General features: G+C 41.6%; 1 protein-coding gene across 3 annotated transcripts in view; it reads left to right on the forward strand.

The window, feature by feature from the left end:
* Positions 1-16,759, forward strand: part of SYTL2 (synaptotagmin like 2) — an 82,077-nt gene that overhangs the window by 59,006 nt on the left and 6,312 nt on the right. Inside the window, exons 9-16 of one of the 3 annotated variants that reach the window (XM_045020493.1) lie at positions 900-998; positions 2,524-2,577; positions 6,146-6,193; positions 7,522-7,616; positions 9,257-9,373; positions 10,460-10,629; positions 11,466-11,568; positions 13,639-13,809. In XM_045020493.1, coding sequence (XP_044876428.1) covers positions 900-998; positions 2,524-2,577; positions 6,146-6,193; positions 7,522-7,616; positions 9,257-9,373; positions 10,460-10,629; positions 11,466-11,568; positions 13,639-13,809 — 857 coding nt within the window. The remainder of the gene's footprint in view (positions 1-899; positions 999-2,523; positions 2,578-6,145; positions 6,194-7,521; positions 7,617-9,256; positions 9,374-10,459; positions 10,630-11,465; positions 11,569-13,638; positions 13,810-16,759) is intronic. The other 2 variants (XM_045020483.1, XM_045020491.1) reach the window with 2 other exon arrangements.

Consider the following 16,759-nt stretch of genomic DNA (forward strand, 5'->3'; position numbering starts at 1 on the left):
GGAAGGCGGCAGAAAGGGATTTTTGAAGGGATGAGATGGCACATGGAACTGCCAACTGGGACAGATGAGACCATTAACTTCTAAGATCTGAATCTGTCCCATGGTGGTAGCAGTTGAGTTTTCCTATGGCTGCTGTTTGGACTACATGACACGAATTGTGGTCTCTGTTGTTGTTTTTTTAAATTCAAATAGAAACACATCACCATTATTAAAATAACCCCCACTGTTAGTACCCAAAGTGATATTCTCCATCAGGAAGCAGTTCTATAACAGGGTTTGGTTTTCTAGCTAGACTCTTGTTTATTTGTAGATACAGCTGTGTCGCTGTGTCCATCTCAAGCAATGAGTCTGAATTAGTTTGCCTACCTACCTCTAGTATGTGTGTATGTAGACAAAACAATAGGCCAAATGATCACGTGGCACATCTGTTGATCAGTAGGAGCCCTAAACACACACACCGGAGGATAAATTTTTGCTCCATAACTCTTAAAAATTACTGTAAAATTTCCTTTTTCTCCCCAAGTCAATACAATGCTGCCATGGCAGCTTCCAGTTAAATCACTTCTAAAATATGTATTCCTGAAAGCCTGTGTCCAAGTAATATAAGCTATTAAATTCGGTGACTATTGAGCCTGCTGGTCTTTGCTAGTGCGTGTATTTCTACCTAGTAATTTAGAATTCCATTATGTCTCCAAATCCATGATTATACATCTGCACCTTTCTCTCATTTTTCTTTTGGTCTTTCACAGTTGTCAAAACTAGAATTTTTAATGTTTTGCTAAGGGTTAAAAATATCTCTCTGTTAGTTTAAAAATCGCCATTAATTTCTTAAGTGGCTCTCATTTAAAAAGGCATGTCTGTCTGTTTGTGCAGTGTTCATGTATTTTGTCTCGTGACAGGTTCAGAAGAATTAGATCCTATTTTGAAGGCTTTGAAAAGGAGTGCAGATAGGCAAAGGCCTTCCAAAAGTCTAGAGGACATTCCATCAGCCACATCAAGTGAGCACAAAGCTTGTCTGCTGTCTTCCTTGCCCCCAACTAAGCTTAAAAATACTTATTTACGGTACTATCCTTCCACACATCTTCACCAACTGGCACTCTAATATTCCAACCATGGGTTTCGGCAGGAAAACTATCCTCAGAATGAGCATCCAAAATAAGTAAATAAATAACCACCATATTTTATAACTCGACTTCTGAATAAGGAAGAAGTAAGGAGCAGTGCTCTAGTCTAAATGGTGCTTTTGACCAGGTTTTGATTTCAATACTGCATGCTCATTTTGAACACTTATTCCTGTATTTCATTCTCAGTCACAGCTGAATATAAAATAAGATTCTTTTTTGCACGCTTAATTAAGGCATGATTTTTCAATCCCTTCTTTCATCTCCTCTCACATTCCATTCAGATGGCCATCTTTGTAACAATGATTATACCTGCAGTGGCAGGAAATAGACAGGCAAGGATGCAACTGCCATGTCCATTCCTAATTCCACTAGCAAGTTTTAAAGATTTACCTAACGCTTCTCTGCCACTAGCTGTAAATCTATAAATGTCCGGGTTGTGACTGAGAAAACATTTAATCCTGTCTTCCCATTTGCATGGGTTTTTTTTGTTTTGTTTTTAAAGCCAGATTGGCCTTGAGCCTCCTGAAATGCTCTCAATGGTTAGTTTTCTCTTGTGAGCCAGCTCTATTTATAAATAACTTGCATGGAGTTTACACAGGAGTGCTCATGTAAATGTATCCACTCAGCAGACTTCTTCTGAGAAATATGCATTGAATTGGTCTTAATCAGATGGCTTTGCTCAGTAGTGGGCTTTGTGCTTGTTATACAATAAGGGGATGTGTAAGCACCCAAAGGAGCAACAGATAAATATCTACTTTCACCCACAAATGGATATGGGCCCAATTAATGAGTGGTGCAAGTGAGAGCAACTGCACTGACTTCAGTAGAATTACACCTACTTGCACCAGCAGTAAATTTGGCTCTGAGTTCCTATATAAATTATGCAATCAAATATACTTGTGTTCAGAATTTCACTTACACCTATGTTCATGGTTATGTATTTTTCAATATCTTATTGATTGCTGTGCATAATAGGGAAAATGTGTGAAACTTCATGCACGTAGAAATTTGTGAATAGAGCTTTGGGTTTTGGAAGGAGCTGGCCAATTCAGGCATCTTACGCTAGTTTAAAATACAGACATAAGAACTCATAATTATTATTTTTTAATGTGCTGTTACTTATTTGTAATTGACTATAGGACCTCAGGCATCAGTACAGCACTGTACTGAGGTAAACTGCATTAAAGAATGACAAGAGAGTTCCCTTTATAGCAAACTAGTTGAATTTTGTAATCCAAGTAGGAAGTGTTTTATGGACAGCATTTAACTTTGTGCATTTAACCTTGGCTGTGGCTCTGCTGATTTTGACCTTATTTCTGATAAACTCTGTGGCTGCCACTATAATCCATACGACCTTCCTGAACAGCAAACTTACTAACTGTTACTTTTTCCTGCACAGATAAAGGAAAAATAGATATTCCAAAAGAAGAATTAGTACTTAGTGCTGAAGATGGTAAATATCTTCTTTGTGTCTGCATGAACATAGTATTTTTTTCAGTGTCCTCCTCCACTTACTAGCCAAAGAGTTGGTGAATTTCAGAATTGTATCACTGCTGGTAATTTAATTAGTTAATTTCTGCATGATTTAAATACTTGGGTAGCATTTCTCAACCTTTGCTTTTATTTCTAAACAATATGTTACTATTGTTATATCCCACTATTATTGTAAGAAACTTTGTTAGTCACATAGTGTGTTATCTGGGCTTGATCCTTCAGGCATTCCACATGTGTCGTGACCACTGAAGTCAATGAGCGCTTTGGGTATTGACTCAATGAAGAATTGGGCTGCTAAAATATCGAATTAGCATGCTCATTTGTTGCACTGTAAGATGGTTCTATCCAGCAAAGCAGAGACTTAAGACACAAGTGGATTTGCTTGCTCTGAGATAATGGATAAGCCACTGGCTTGTCTACTCTTGATACTGATGATCTACTGGTTCACTTATAAATTAATCTGGTACATTGTGTGGGCCAAATTCATCATATATGTGCACAAATCTCCCATTGATGTCGTTGAGTGAGTGTTTTTAAATATGGACTAAAGGATCCTGAATTTAAAACAAAACCAAAAATGACTAGGTTACACTGAGATAGTGACACTGAATATGGTGGTATATAATACATTTTTACTTCCTTTTAAGTGCTATCCAGTGGCACCACAGTTCTAAAACTAGTCACACTTAGTTGTATTTATTTCTGACTCTCTCTTTTAGAGGCTTCAGTGTGTTTTGTAGTTAGTCTGATCATAGTGCACTTTGGGCCCTACGCTGCTGTCCATTGCATGGTGCAGAGAGTAATCAGTGGGCCTTTTAGCATGTACTAAAGCATTTCCCTGAACTGGGGACATAACTGTGGATTTCAATTAAAATATATTTGAAATGTCTACATATAATTGAGCTGAAAGGGTGGGGCTTTTGTCTTTTCAAGCAGCCAGATTATTTTTGTGCTCCAGTCAGTCATGGTAAAGACTGACACAAATATCTATCCTGGCAAATATAGGTTGGGAGTTTCCAAAGTGCTCAGTACTTGGTCAAACGTTGATTTCAGAGGCAGTGGCCTCGGGTCAGTACTGAAGCATTTTTTTAAAATCCCGCCTTTAAAGCTTGGACTTCACCTGCTCATGAGGTATTGCATTGGTTGCACTCCAGATTGTCAAAAAGGAAAATGCCCCAAATGTATAGTGAGGGATGATATGGGATCTTGGAAATCTAGGCCAATGATGATTGTGAAGGAGGATGAAAGATGATCTTCAGGTTGATGTATAAAGTGTCTGGTTCTACAATCACTATACAAACTTGGTGACAAGTTTCAGAGTGGTAGTCGTGTTAGTCTGTATCAGCAAAAACAATGAGGAGTCCTTATGGTACCTTAGAGACTAACAAATTTATTTGGGCATAAGCTTTCATGGACTAAAACCCACTTCATCAGATGCATAGAGTGGAAAATATAGAGGCAGGTATAAATACACAGCACATGAAAAGATGGGTGTTGTCTTACCATGGGGGGAGGAGGTAAGTGCTAACGAGCCAATTCAGTTAAAGGTGGAAGTGGGCTATTCTTCAATAGTTGAAAAGGAAGGGGTGAATACCAAGGGAGGAAAAATCACTTTTGTAGTGCTAATGACGCCAGTGTAATCAAGGTGTCCCATTTCAAATAGTTGACAAGAAGGTGTGAGTATCACCAGGGGAAAGTTAGTTTTTGTAGTGACCCATCCACTCCCAGTCTTTATTCAGGCCTAATTTGATGGTTTCCAGTTTGCAAATTAATTCCAGTTCTGCAGTTTCTCATTGGAGTCTGTTTTTGAAGATTTTTTTTGTTGAAGAATTGCCACTTTTAAGTCTATTATTGAGTGTTCAGGGAGATTGACGTGTTCTCCTACTCATTTTTGAATGTTATAATTCCTGATGTCAGATTTGTGTCCATTTATTCTTTTGCATAGAGACTGTCCGGTTTGGCCAAAGTACATGGCAGAGGGGCATTGCTGGCACATGATGGCATATATCACATTGGTAGATGTGCAGGTGAATGAGCCCCTGATGATGTGGCTGATGTGTTTAGGTCCTATGATGGTGTCTCTTGAATAGATATGCGGACAGAGTTGGCAACGGGGTCTGTTGCAGGGAATGGTTCCTGGGTTAGTGTTTTTGTTGTGTGGTGTTTAGTTGCTGGTGAGTATTTGCTTCAGGTTGGGGGACTGTCTGTAAGCGAGGACTGGCCTGTCTCCCATGGTCTGTGAGAGTGAGGGATTGTCCTTCAGGATAGGTTGTAGATCCTTGATGATGCGCTAGAGAGGTTTTAGTTGGGGGCTCTAGGTGATGACTAGTGGCGTTCTGTTACTTTCTTTGTTGGGCCTGTACTGTAGTAGGTGACTTCTGGGTACCCTTCTGGCTCGGTCAATCTGTTTCTTCACTTCACCAGGTGAGTATTATAGTTTTAAGAACACTTGATAGAGATCCTGTAGGTGTTTGTCTCTTTCTGAGGTATTGGAGCAAATGCGGTTGTATCTTAGAGCTTGGCTGTAGACAATGGATCATGTAATGTGGTCTGGATGAAAGCTGGAGGTATGTAGGTAAGTATAGCAGTCAGTAGGTTTCCGGTATAGGGTGGAGTTTATGTGACTGTTGCTTATTTGCACTGTAGTGTCGAAGAAGTGGATCTTTTGTGTGGACTGGTCCAGGCTGAGGTTGAAATCCTGGTGGAATTCCTCAAGGACCTCCTTTCTATGAGTCCAGATGATGATGTCATCAATGTAGCGCAAGTAGAGTAGGGGCGTTAGGGGATGAGAGCTGAGGAAGTGTTGTTCTAAGTAATCCATAAAAATGTTGGCATACTGTGGGGCCATGCGGGTACCCATAGCAGTCCCACTGACTTGAAGGTATCAGTTGTACAAATCAGACATCAAGAATTATAACATTCAAAAATGAGTAGGAGAACACGTCAGTCTCTCTGGACACTCAATAACAGACTTAAAAGTGGCAGTTCTTCAACAAAAAAACTTCAAAAACAGATTCCAACGAGAAACTGCAGAACTGGAAATAATTTGCACACTGGACACCATCAAATTAGGCCTAAATAAAGACTGGGAGTGGATGGGTCACTACAAAAACTAATTTCCCCCTGCTGATACTCGCACCTTCTTGTCAACTGTTTCAAATGGGCCACCTTGATTTCATTGGCCTCATTAACACTACAAAAGTGATTTTTTCCTCCCTTGGTATATTCACCCCTTCTTGTCAACTGTTGAGAATAGCCCACTTCCACCTTAATTGAATTGGCTCGTTAGCACTGACTCCCCAGTTGTGAAGGCAACTCCCATCTTTTCATGTGCTGTGTATTTATACCTACCTCTGTATTTTCCGCTCCATACATCTGATGAAGTGGGTTTTAGCCCATGAAAGTTTGTGCCCAGATAAATTTGTTAGTCTCTAAGGTGCCACAAAGACTCCTTGTTGTTTATACAAATCTGATATCTATCTTATTGAATGACAATGTATTGTTCTCAATGTTGCCCTTCTGAGCAGATCAGAAAACCGATCAGCAACAAGAGACAAATGAAAATGTACAAGGAAGTGAGTAACAAGGTCTTTCCATCAACCAGTGGATATAACTCCACTGATTTAGTTTCAAATCCATTTTATTTAATATCAACTAACTAACAAGTCTGGACTTTGTTTTTGTTACGAAATGCTGCCGCTCACAAAGCTAACTGCGTGCCAACAATGCCTTGTGTGTTTTCAATGTAATCTTGAGGTACAATTTCAGTTTTGGGGTAATTGGACTGAGAGACCTTGTCTTGTACCAAGTTTGTTTGGGATGCATGTGTGTGACATCTGGGGAGGAATTGTACGTGGTTGCTACAACATTCGCATGCACACTTAACCTGGGTTGTATCTGGCGTGCTGCCAAATTGGTGGTACTTGTCTGTCATGGGAAATGATAGTGCATGACATTGTAGCAAAAGCAGTTAGTGCAGTTTTGCAAACATCATGTATAGTGCCTAAGTCCTCAACCCGGAGGCTTTGAACAGGTGTTGGGTGCGGGTGGGGTTCACCTTACCTTTCTCATATTCCTAAATGGGGCTGGACTCCTGGGATGGAAAAGATCATGCGATAGCATAAGGTTGAGAACCATTGGTTTGGTATAAATCGTTACTTGCAAGGCTAGCTTCTGCACTGTTGCTATGGACAATGTATTAAATTAAGAATTCAGCAGTGTAATTCAATGAAAACACTTTTGAGGGTGAACAGACATACTTCAGATACCGAATCATTAACAGACTACATTATATGTAACCAAATCAGAATATTTGAAAATTACTTCCTCTTCTGGGACTAAATCCTGCTCATTTAATGTTTGAATAATCCCATTGACATGAATGAGACTAACTGCACGAGTAAGGAGAGCAGGGCTTGGCCTTTCTTTACTGATGAAGAGCCATAGTTCTGTTATCTCAGCTGCATTTAGTGACATTGTTCATGTCTAAAAAGCACGGTTCCTCCTTCTGCTCTAGGAGGAAATCAGAAACCATAAGAGTTGGCAGGTAAAAGGTTTTTTAAAGTTAATCTTTAAATTTGTGGTCAAAACTTTCATTCAGCACCTGGGTTAGTGTATTACATAATTATATGCAAAAATTATATTTTATGTACAGCACAACATAGTGAATCAAGGTTCTTTAGCCTGTTGTACAGGTCAGACTAGATGACCATAATGGTCTCTTCTACCCTTAACATGGATGAATCTATGAAATATCTTGCATACAAGTTACATGTGGATACAGCATGTGCATGTAAATGTATTTTTGTCCAAAGTAGTCTCTCCCAATCTCTGCTTATTAGGACCAAGTTTGGTTAATGTCAGAAGGCAGGATAGTTTTAAAACTTGAATTGATGCTCTTTAGTATCCACAGTGCCTTCAGACCTGGATCACCAGTTTTCAAATCCTGAAAAACTCAAAAGATTGAGCCAGTCAGTACCAGCATTTCTACAAGAAGAGGCAAGTATCTGATTTTAAAAAAATGGTATAAAGAGGAATAATTTCATGTATTATTTTTGGGGGCCTTCCAGGTCAGCTTACTTTTGAATCAGTGGTGTGGAGTTGGGGTTTCTTCTCAGTGTAACTTACACTACCTGTACACCAGAACTTGAACAGAGGGGGCCATAAATAGCATGTAGGCAATTGCCTCTTTCAGAAATCTCAGCCCAAGTAGCAATGCTCAGTTCCTGGGATGCAACTCTCCATCAAGAACTGATGCTAGTTAGAGCAATTCATACAGAGCAAACACTCTTACTGTTTGCAACAGCTTCCCTTAAACAATCGCAATCAAAAAACTAACAATACAGTATTTTTTTTCAGACTGAACACTGCTCACATGCTAAGAAAGGGAGCTTGTAAGATGATGTGTAATATTACCATCCGGTGACTTCTCCCATAGCAGTATGCTGGGGAGATCAGCTTGATAGCCTGTCTGAGACAGTTCAGTTAGAAATTTGTCTCATTCCCTGAATCAGTAGATGCTCAGTGTTGCAGACAGCATGCTCTGCTCTTGTGGGTAAAGTATCTGAGCTAGTTGAAAGTCTGCTGGCTTCTTAAGAAGCAGTTGTTGATTGGCCTTGGAGTAAACCCTTTGGGCCTCATCTGTGTATGCCAAAAACAAAACCTGTAGTTGACCAGGGTTGTCCATGTTGTCATCTAAAAATACCTGAGCCAATTAGCTCCAATTACTATCATCACTGGTGGAGTTGCATTAGTGGATGCCAGAACAGCAATGACTTAAGAACACAGATGTACTAAAAATGAGCACCCACATTGCTACCTGCAGGATTATCTTTCTCCCTGTGCCATGCTGCCCCAGTTGCAGTCAGCATGGGGTGCCTGAGCTGGATCCCTTCCCTGCAGAAGAGAGGAGGCAGCTGACAGGGTGTTCTGTTTATGGACACAGTCTGAAATTTGGCCCCACCCTCAGTCCAAAATATTCCTAATTTGGTGACCTGGGCATGCTCCTAAAGCACCTGTTTGATGGGTTTTTTGAATAGGATAGACAGTGTGCTTCTCCTAGCAACAAACAGGTGGATGGACAGGAGTTTCCACAGGCGTGTGTCTGGCTGAGTTAACACCGAACCCAAGGCTCCTGATGTAACTGCTAAAGCATCCCCCAAAAGTCATTTGTTGCCTTGTGTGCTCTACCATGAACGTTCTCCTTTAACTAAACCACTTGAATTGAATCAGAGTGGTTAAAGATTTTAGCATTATAAATTGCATTATACTGAGCTAATGCATGAGAAAGCAAAACTAATGAGCCTAGTTAAACTAATCACTGCACAAAAGATGTAAAAGTACATTTTAGATCAAGATTTCAACTTGTAACACAGGTAGCAAACTCTAAAATGTGTGGCGTTTCCCTCTAACCTTTTTTTGGTTTTTAGTACAACTAACTTCCCTCATGCAAAGCAGAAGCATGATCTAATTTAAGGAATTATTAATTGCTTGCACTGCACCACTGTGGGATGTGGCTCCCAATATCCACAGAGCTCCAGTCTTTACAAGTCTGCTTTTTAAAATTATGACAACTTTTAACTGTGTTCCTTGTGACTTCTGAATGCCCACGCTGGCTTTCTTTGTGTGATGTCTTGTAGAGTGACAGAGACACTGATACAACATCAGAAAGCAGTTATCCTCATGGCAGAATCAAGAAGAGCCCCAGCTCTCTAACCAATCTTAGCGGCTCTTCTGGCATGGCGTCCTTGTCTTCTGTATGTAAACCAAAGCTTGTTTTAATAGCACTCTGCTTTTGCCAAACCTTTGTGTCGCTCCCCTTCCTTTGTATCTGTTTCTCTCTAGACTTCATTGCTATAGTATCAGTGTATGTAAAGTTGTCTAATGCTCCATTTTTTTGACCTTAGGCAGCATATGAATGTAACAAACTGAACTATTTTTATTTTATTTTCAAAGGATTGATGCCATTACAAATGCCTTTCATTACAACAGATAGATTTATATTATTGTAGTGAATAGGACCCCCAGACATGGATCAGGACCCCATTGTGCTAGGCGCTGTACAAATACAGGCCAAAAAGGCAGTCCCTGCCCCAAGAAGCTTACAATCTAAGTAGAAGAATAGAGGCAACAGATGGATACTGACAGACTGGGGAGTACAAGGAAACAGTGAGACAGTAGTAGTCAGCATGATGGGCAGGGGCCTAAACCATTGCCAAGTTTTCTTTGCAGGCATCGTGACAAAGGAGAGTTTTGGGCAATTTGAAGGGGGACAGTGAGAATAAAAAGCCATCCACTTGTGTATCTGTCGTACCCTTCTTCCAATCCACCTAGGGTGAAACTTTCAAAAGTGACTTAGGTGCCTAGATCACTTAGGCATTCTTGAAAATTTTACCCCAATCTCTTTTGGGCATTTATAGAGTACCCGTCACCAGAGTATTGAGGCCCCATTTTCTGAGGGAAAGAAAATATAGAGGCATGAAAATAATAACTGAAGACTCTGATTGGAATATGCTGTATATGGTGTGCTCTTTACTTTGTTTCTAGTATATTATGCAATAAATAATACTTTGCGCTTCTACATAGCACCTTTCACTTGAGTTTTTGGAGGCTTACAGTCATCTTATAATAAAAGCTAGTGAATATTTCTCATTGGATGGATTAAAATCTCTTTCAGGGAAAACCATGTTTCAAAAGTACATCTAAGTGGAGTACAGTTGGTTTCTCTACTGTCTCTGAATTGAGTGCAGATGAATTTCTTAAATATTTCCCATTCTAATAACATATATGTCTGACCAGAAGCATAGACTAAAAGAATGTTTTTTCCCTTTTCATGTGTACAGGTGAGCGGAAGTGTAATGAGCATTTACAGTGGAGACTTTGGCAATGTGGATGTGAAAGGCCACATTCAGTTTGCCATTGATTATGTAGAACAGCTGAAGGAGCTCCAGATTTTTGTTTCCCAGTGTAAAGACTTGGCAATTGCAGATGTTAAGAAACAACATTCAGACCCGTAAGTGTAATCAGGGTTGCACAGTTTTTCCTAACAAATTATTATTCCATGCACAAGAAATGTAGACAGCGCCTTTCAATCACAATTATCTTGGTCTTCAAAAAGAAAACAAAAAAAGAGAAAATGCACAAGTGAGGTGTGTGCCACCTTGATTCCTTGCACTGAATTAACCATAAATGGCTAACTGGCTTTACAGATAGCAGGTCCTAGAGATTTTAAGGCTCATTTATAGAGAACACAAAAGTATAACTGTTACACAGGCCAGAAATCACACAGATTGTACATGTGTGTGCATTTACTTCCATAGCAAAGAATAATATAGAAAGCCCAATTTATTAGGAACTTCAAATTCTATTTTTTGATGATCAAATTAATAATCTGCATGGTAAATTCCCCGTTTTGTGTGTCCAGATTTAGATTGGCACATCCAAATATGAGATTTGGATATCCCAGCAAAAAGTCTAGATATTCTGCCCTGGCAAGGGCAGGGGACAAGATGATCCAACAGGTGTCTTCTATCTCTAATTTCTGTGGTTCTAAAGAGGGCTTTTACTTTTTAATCAATAATGTAGAAACCATTAATGTTCATTCAAGGCGATTACTTATCGAAAACTCAGACCTACTGAAATGGTAAGTACTGAATGACTTAGAAATCACTAACTGAAGAGCGTACATTACACTAACTGCATTGCTAACCAAGTTTATCTTCTGTAAAACGTGTATTTCACTTTTGGGTTTTTGTATTGCCGGGGGGGGGGGGGCGGGGGAACTACCGTGTCTTGCAGTTTTACACAATGTCTTGTTGCCCTTATCAGTCTGTTTGTTTAAATTTTTAGGTATGTAAAGACTTACCTGCTTCCAGAGAAATACAAGCTGGGGAAAAGGAAGACCTCAGTGAAAAAGAAAACATTGAATCCAGTCTATAATGAAATATTGCGGGTACTTATTTAATATTTATTAGGTGAACACACAAATGATGCAAATGTACATCTTGAAATACCAGGAATTGAGATTTTTCCAGGCCCCATATTCATGTAGCCCCGAAATAGAATCCTCCATTTTTATTCTGTGTTGAGTATTTTAAGTGGCGTTGTGGAATGTTTTTCCAGTTTGATACCTTAGATTCAGGATTTTAGTGTTCAGAGAAGAGGAGAGACAGTAATATAATTAGCACTTTATGTCCATAGATTGCAAAACACTTTCCAAAGCAAGGCTATTGTTTCCATTTCACAGATAAGGGAAACTGAAGCACAGAGCAAGTCAATGGCAAAAATTTCTTGAGGCCCCAGCCTAACTATAGATATTACTCCATACTATGCTCTTTCTTATTGCCCAGTATTGTAGTATGCAGTTGCCCCCTTGTGTTCAAGCATGGCACTACCAGCACTCGTTCCCTCAGTTTCCTTTCCCAAGATGGATCTCCTTGGCTCTCCACACACAGGTCCATGCTGGAGATGTAGCTTGGCCCTCTGTCCAAATCACAAACACATGTAACCCCAAAAGTCCAATTGAAAGTCCCAGTAAACAAAAAGGTTTTCCTGTCCTTTATGGATTCTTTTCAGCAGGCTCTCTAGGCCCTATTCTCAGCCCTTTTCTGGGCTACCTTTGAGTCTTCCCTCATAAGAACGGCCATACTGGGTCAGACCAAGGGTCCATCCAGCCCAGCATCCTGTCTACCGACCATGGCCAATGCCAGATGCCCCCGAGGGAGTGAATCTAACAGGCAATGATCAAGTGATCTCTCTCCTGCCATCCATCTCCACCCTCTGACAAACAGAGGCTAGTTCATATAGAGTACTGGCCTCCAGGCTGGTTCCCTTGGAGTATCTGGCCTTCTGCAGACTCTGGCTCAACGTCTACCACAGCAGCTTGTTTGCTCCCTGTGGTTCCAACCCAGTCTGAGCTCTCTCAGTCCTTCTGTAAGGCCCAGTTGTCCATTAAGCTATCACTTGATCCCAATAAGCTAGAAAGCAGCTAACTTATTATGGCACAGGTGGGACCAGACACTCTGTGACACCCAGTGTATCCTTTCCTTTCACTTATACATGTATATTTCCTCAAGTAGCACTGGACAGAGTGACTTGGTTTCTGAAAACAGGTATGGAGGGAAATGTGGTCTAGTGGTCTGAGCACAGGGTTGGAGATCAGGCATTCCTGAGTTCTGTTCTAAACTTGCCATTGACTTGTGTAACCTCAGCAAGTAGCTTAACTTCTGTGCTTAACTTCTCCATCTGCAAAATGGAGATAATTTTTCGTTAGCTCACAGGAGTGTGGTGAAGATTAAATAACTGTATGTACAGATATTGGAAGATAGCTGGCCAAGTATTATTCAGTACGTTTGGATATACTGAATTGTATGTACTGATTTTTCTGTATTTCTTACTAACGAATGTGAGATGAATATGAATTTAAACTCTTTGAACTAGAGTCTCAAATATGTACAGTAGCCATAATTTTCTACGTCTCTGGTAGACCTAAATGGGTTGTTGAATGGATTTCCCAGTATGATTGGCCTTCTTATAATCTCAGTCACTCCTGGATTCTTGAGTGTTGATGAAATAGTCCCTTGCATAGGTGCTGCTGAACCCGCTGGCTTTAAGTGGTTTCCATTATATACAGGGTTTGCAGTTTGGTTCAATGGCTCTCAGCACCCCCACTGTCAGGGGCGGCTCTAGCGATTTCGCCGCCCCAAGCACGGCGGCACGCCACGGGGGGGCGCTCTGCCGGTCGCCGGTCCCGCAGCTCCGGTGGACCTCCCACAGGCGTGCCTGCAGATGCTCCACCGGAGCCACGGGACCAGCGGACCCTCCGCAGGCACGCCTGCGGGAGGTCCACCGGAGCCGCCTGCCGCCCTCCCAGCGACCGGCGGAGCGTCCCCTGCAGCATGCCGCCCCAAGCACATGCTTGGCATGCTGGGGTCTGGAGCCGCCCCTGTCCACTGTACAATTTGTTCCAGTGTCTCTGCTGCCTTGTTTAAATTGTAATTCTTTTGCTTCATTCTTCTTGCAGTATAAAATTGACAAAGAACTGGTAAAGACCCAGAGACTGAATCTCTCTGTCTGGCACAATGACACCTTTGGGCGCAATAGTTTCCTAGGTGAGGTGGAACTTGATTTGGGAACATGGGACTGGAATGACAAACTGAATAAGCAGATGAACTGGTTCCCGCTTAAGCCTAGGGTAAGTTCTTAGGTGTTTATTGTATTGTATGTATGAATGAGACGTGATCTCTATCCAGTCACGGGTTTCTGCCCATCTTTATATTCTGAGGTCCCCCATTTTCTCATTTTTTTTCCCTGCTTGAGCATTTTTGTTGTGGCTACAGTTATAGAAATGCTTCTTGCAGGCAGGCAGATACAATTTTGAGACCTTTCCTTGTGCCAATGAATGGCTGGCCAGTAGGGATGCTTTCAGAGAGAAGCAGCTTGTACCCCCAGGAGTCTCGACCAGCCTGAGGAGTGGGAATCCCACGCTGAACTTCCTGGCTTTGTGGCCACATAATATTACTGGAGGCTGTCCCTGCTAGCAGGTAGGGGATCTTGGGGGACAACTACTGCACTGGTGGGGTGCAAAATAAACTTTATTAAGAAAATGCAAAAACGGGGAAAATTCAATAGTGAGGGGTATGGGGTTTGTTAAGGTAGACAATTGGGGAGGGGTTTCTTTTAGCAAATAGTATAGGGGGTTTCAATAGTGGGGTACAATACAGTGGGGTACAATACAGTTGGTAACCAGTTAACACTGAAGTATAAATGTAACAGGTAGCTAACAATTTCTATGTAAAGGGTGTGTCACAGCAGCATATAACTAACTGTTATGGATAAAATAGGTTAAATAGCAAACAATTTTAGGTAAAAATGTGTCACAGTGGTGTAAATGTAGAATGTGAGGTGTATCAGGGAGAAAAAGGGTAACCAATGGGGTTTTATGCTAGATTGGTATGGGGGAAGAGAAGCACGTGGTGGAGCAGAGAGCAAAGGCAGAGGCGCTGCGGGGGGAGATTTAAACTCAGAGAGAGACAGAGCAGAGAGACTGCAACAAGTCAGGGAGACACAGAGAACAAACAGGCTGTAAGTGACTGGGGAAGCGCCGGGGGGTGGGCGCTGACAGTGGGAAGACAGACTTAATCACAATTATACAGAACACAGCAAAATCTTATCTATGATCTAACTTAACCAAGACTACACAAATTAGCAAGCAACAGAACACAATGCAACAACTTCTTAAACTGAACTTACAGAGCACAATACAAACAATTCTCTAAACTTAACTTAACCACAGCTATGCAAAATGAAATTACAACTTATCTAGACTAAAGGCTAAACCTAACCTAATGGGTGCACCTTATGCTAGGGGTAGTTTCAGAGGGCAGAGTGGTGTGTGCCCAGGATACAGCCCCAAAGGAGGGTGGGGGGTGGTGACTGCAGCAGTGGGACGACTGCAAGCCTGCAGCCCAGGAAGGCACAGCTCAGCAGTGGCACAGGCTTATTTCTTAGCAGCAAAGGCGCTGCAGAGCAAGAAACAGATCAGTTACAGAACACAGACCACGGAGTTAACTTGGGTCTGTCTGCTGGGGAAACAAGGCCAGCAGCTAGGACAGGGGGAGTTTGCAAGAGGGAGTTCTTACCAATCCCCAGGACAGCAGCAAGCACAGAGACAGGAACAGCAGCAGCATCAGAGGACGCAGAGAGGACTCGATTCGCTTACAATAATCAGGAGATCTCCAGGCAAAATTCGTTGTTTGTGGGAGAGGAGTTTAAAAACGGGGGTACGCTCAAAAACAAACGCGAGCGGGGAGAGGGCCCCCGAAAGACCCCTAGCTGATCAGACCAGGCGGCAATGCAGGAACCTCTCTGAGGTCTGATCAGAAAATGTCTGGTTATAAAGGCAAACACAGACAGCTTCCCGCCAGTAACTTTGATTGGTTCCCCTTGTTAGAGGGGAGGAGAGGAGACTTCAGGTGAGCACAGACATGCCTGGGCAAGTTTCTGAGCCACAAGTATGACTCATATGCTCAGCTATTTGGCCTTTTCAGGTCTTGCATTCTTGGCAGCGCCCCCTACACCGAGCCCAGGTTAACAAGGTGATAACAGGACCAACCCTTTGAACAGGGCAGTGGTCCCACTTAGCACGCAGCACAAGTGGCCATCCCTTTGAGAAGGGCAATGGCTCTTGGTGAACGACTTAAGGGGCCCTCCCTTTGAGAAGGGCAGTGGCCCTGGTAAACAACTTAACAGCCAGGGAGGGGCGGCCACAGGAGGAGAACAAAAACAAAATGGAGTAAGGGGACAGCTGTAAGAAACAAAATGGAATAGGGGGAAAGCTGTAACAGACAGAGGCATAGACCATAAATTGCATCCCCTTGCAGATAGAGTAATTTGTATATACAGGATACATATTAAAATGATGCTACGCTTGATCCAAGGACATGTCTTCCAGAGAACACTGTACTGGTTTAGCTAAAGGCTGTGTGGGCACTCTCAACTTGGTTTGCAACTGGCTTAAGTCAATTCTAGCTAAATTTTAAATAAACCACTACTTCTAAATCAAATTGTGTCCACACAGCCTTTTTGCATTGGTTTAACTAAACTGGTTTAAAATTTTCTGCAAGTAGGTAGGTAAGGCCTTAGCCAAAAGCCAACGAGGTGGCAAGTGGTCTTCTAATTAAAGTAGTTCTACAGGATAGTAACAAGCATCCTATCAACTTAGAGCCTACCTATTTTTGAAAGTTGCTTTGGTATTTTAGTCTGCATGTTACTTTTTACAGAGCTCAAAAGTGTGCTAGGTGCTTCCCAGTGTACATAAGAAAAGGCTACTGCTCCAAAGAGCATATGTTCTAAATTTAGACATGACACAATGAAGGATGGGAGGGCAGCAAAACTATGGATAAATCTCTTTTGAGAATGATCTACAATCATAAGGCTTTATCAGTACCTTAGCAAAAGAGGCACCTGTCTGCATCTCAAGGCGCACTCCAGGGGTTAAACTCCTCCCATAAACTCTCTTGTTTGCCTGCAAACTGAGGAAGATCTAAAGGTAAGAATGCAAGAAAATCTTCAGTTGGCAATAGAGAAATTCTGCTTCACATTTATAATTCACTAAAACCGATCACTCCTGTAGAAAACTTTTG

The sequence above is a fragment of the Mauremys mutica genome, chromosome 1, assembly GCF_020497125.1.
Source record: "Mauremys mutica isolate MM-2020 ecotype Southern chromosome 1, ASM2049712v1, whole genome shotgun sequence".
NCBI classification, from domain to species: Eukaryota; Metazoa; Chordata; order Testudines; family Geoemydidae; genus Mauremys; species Mauremys mutica.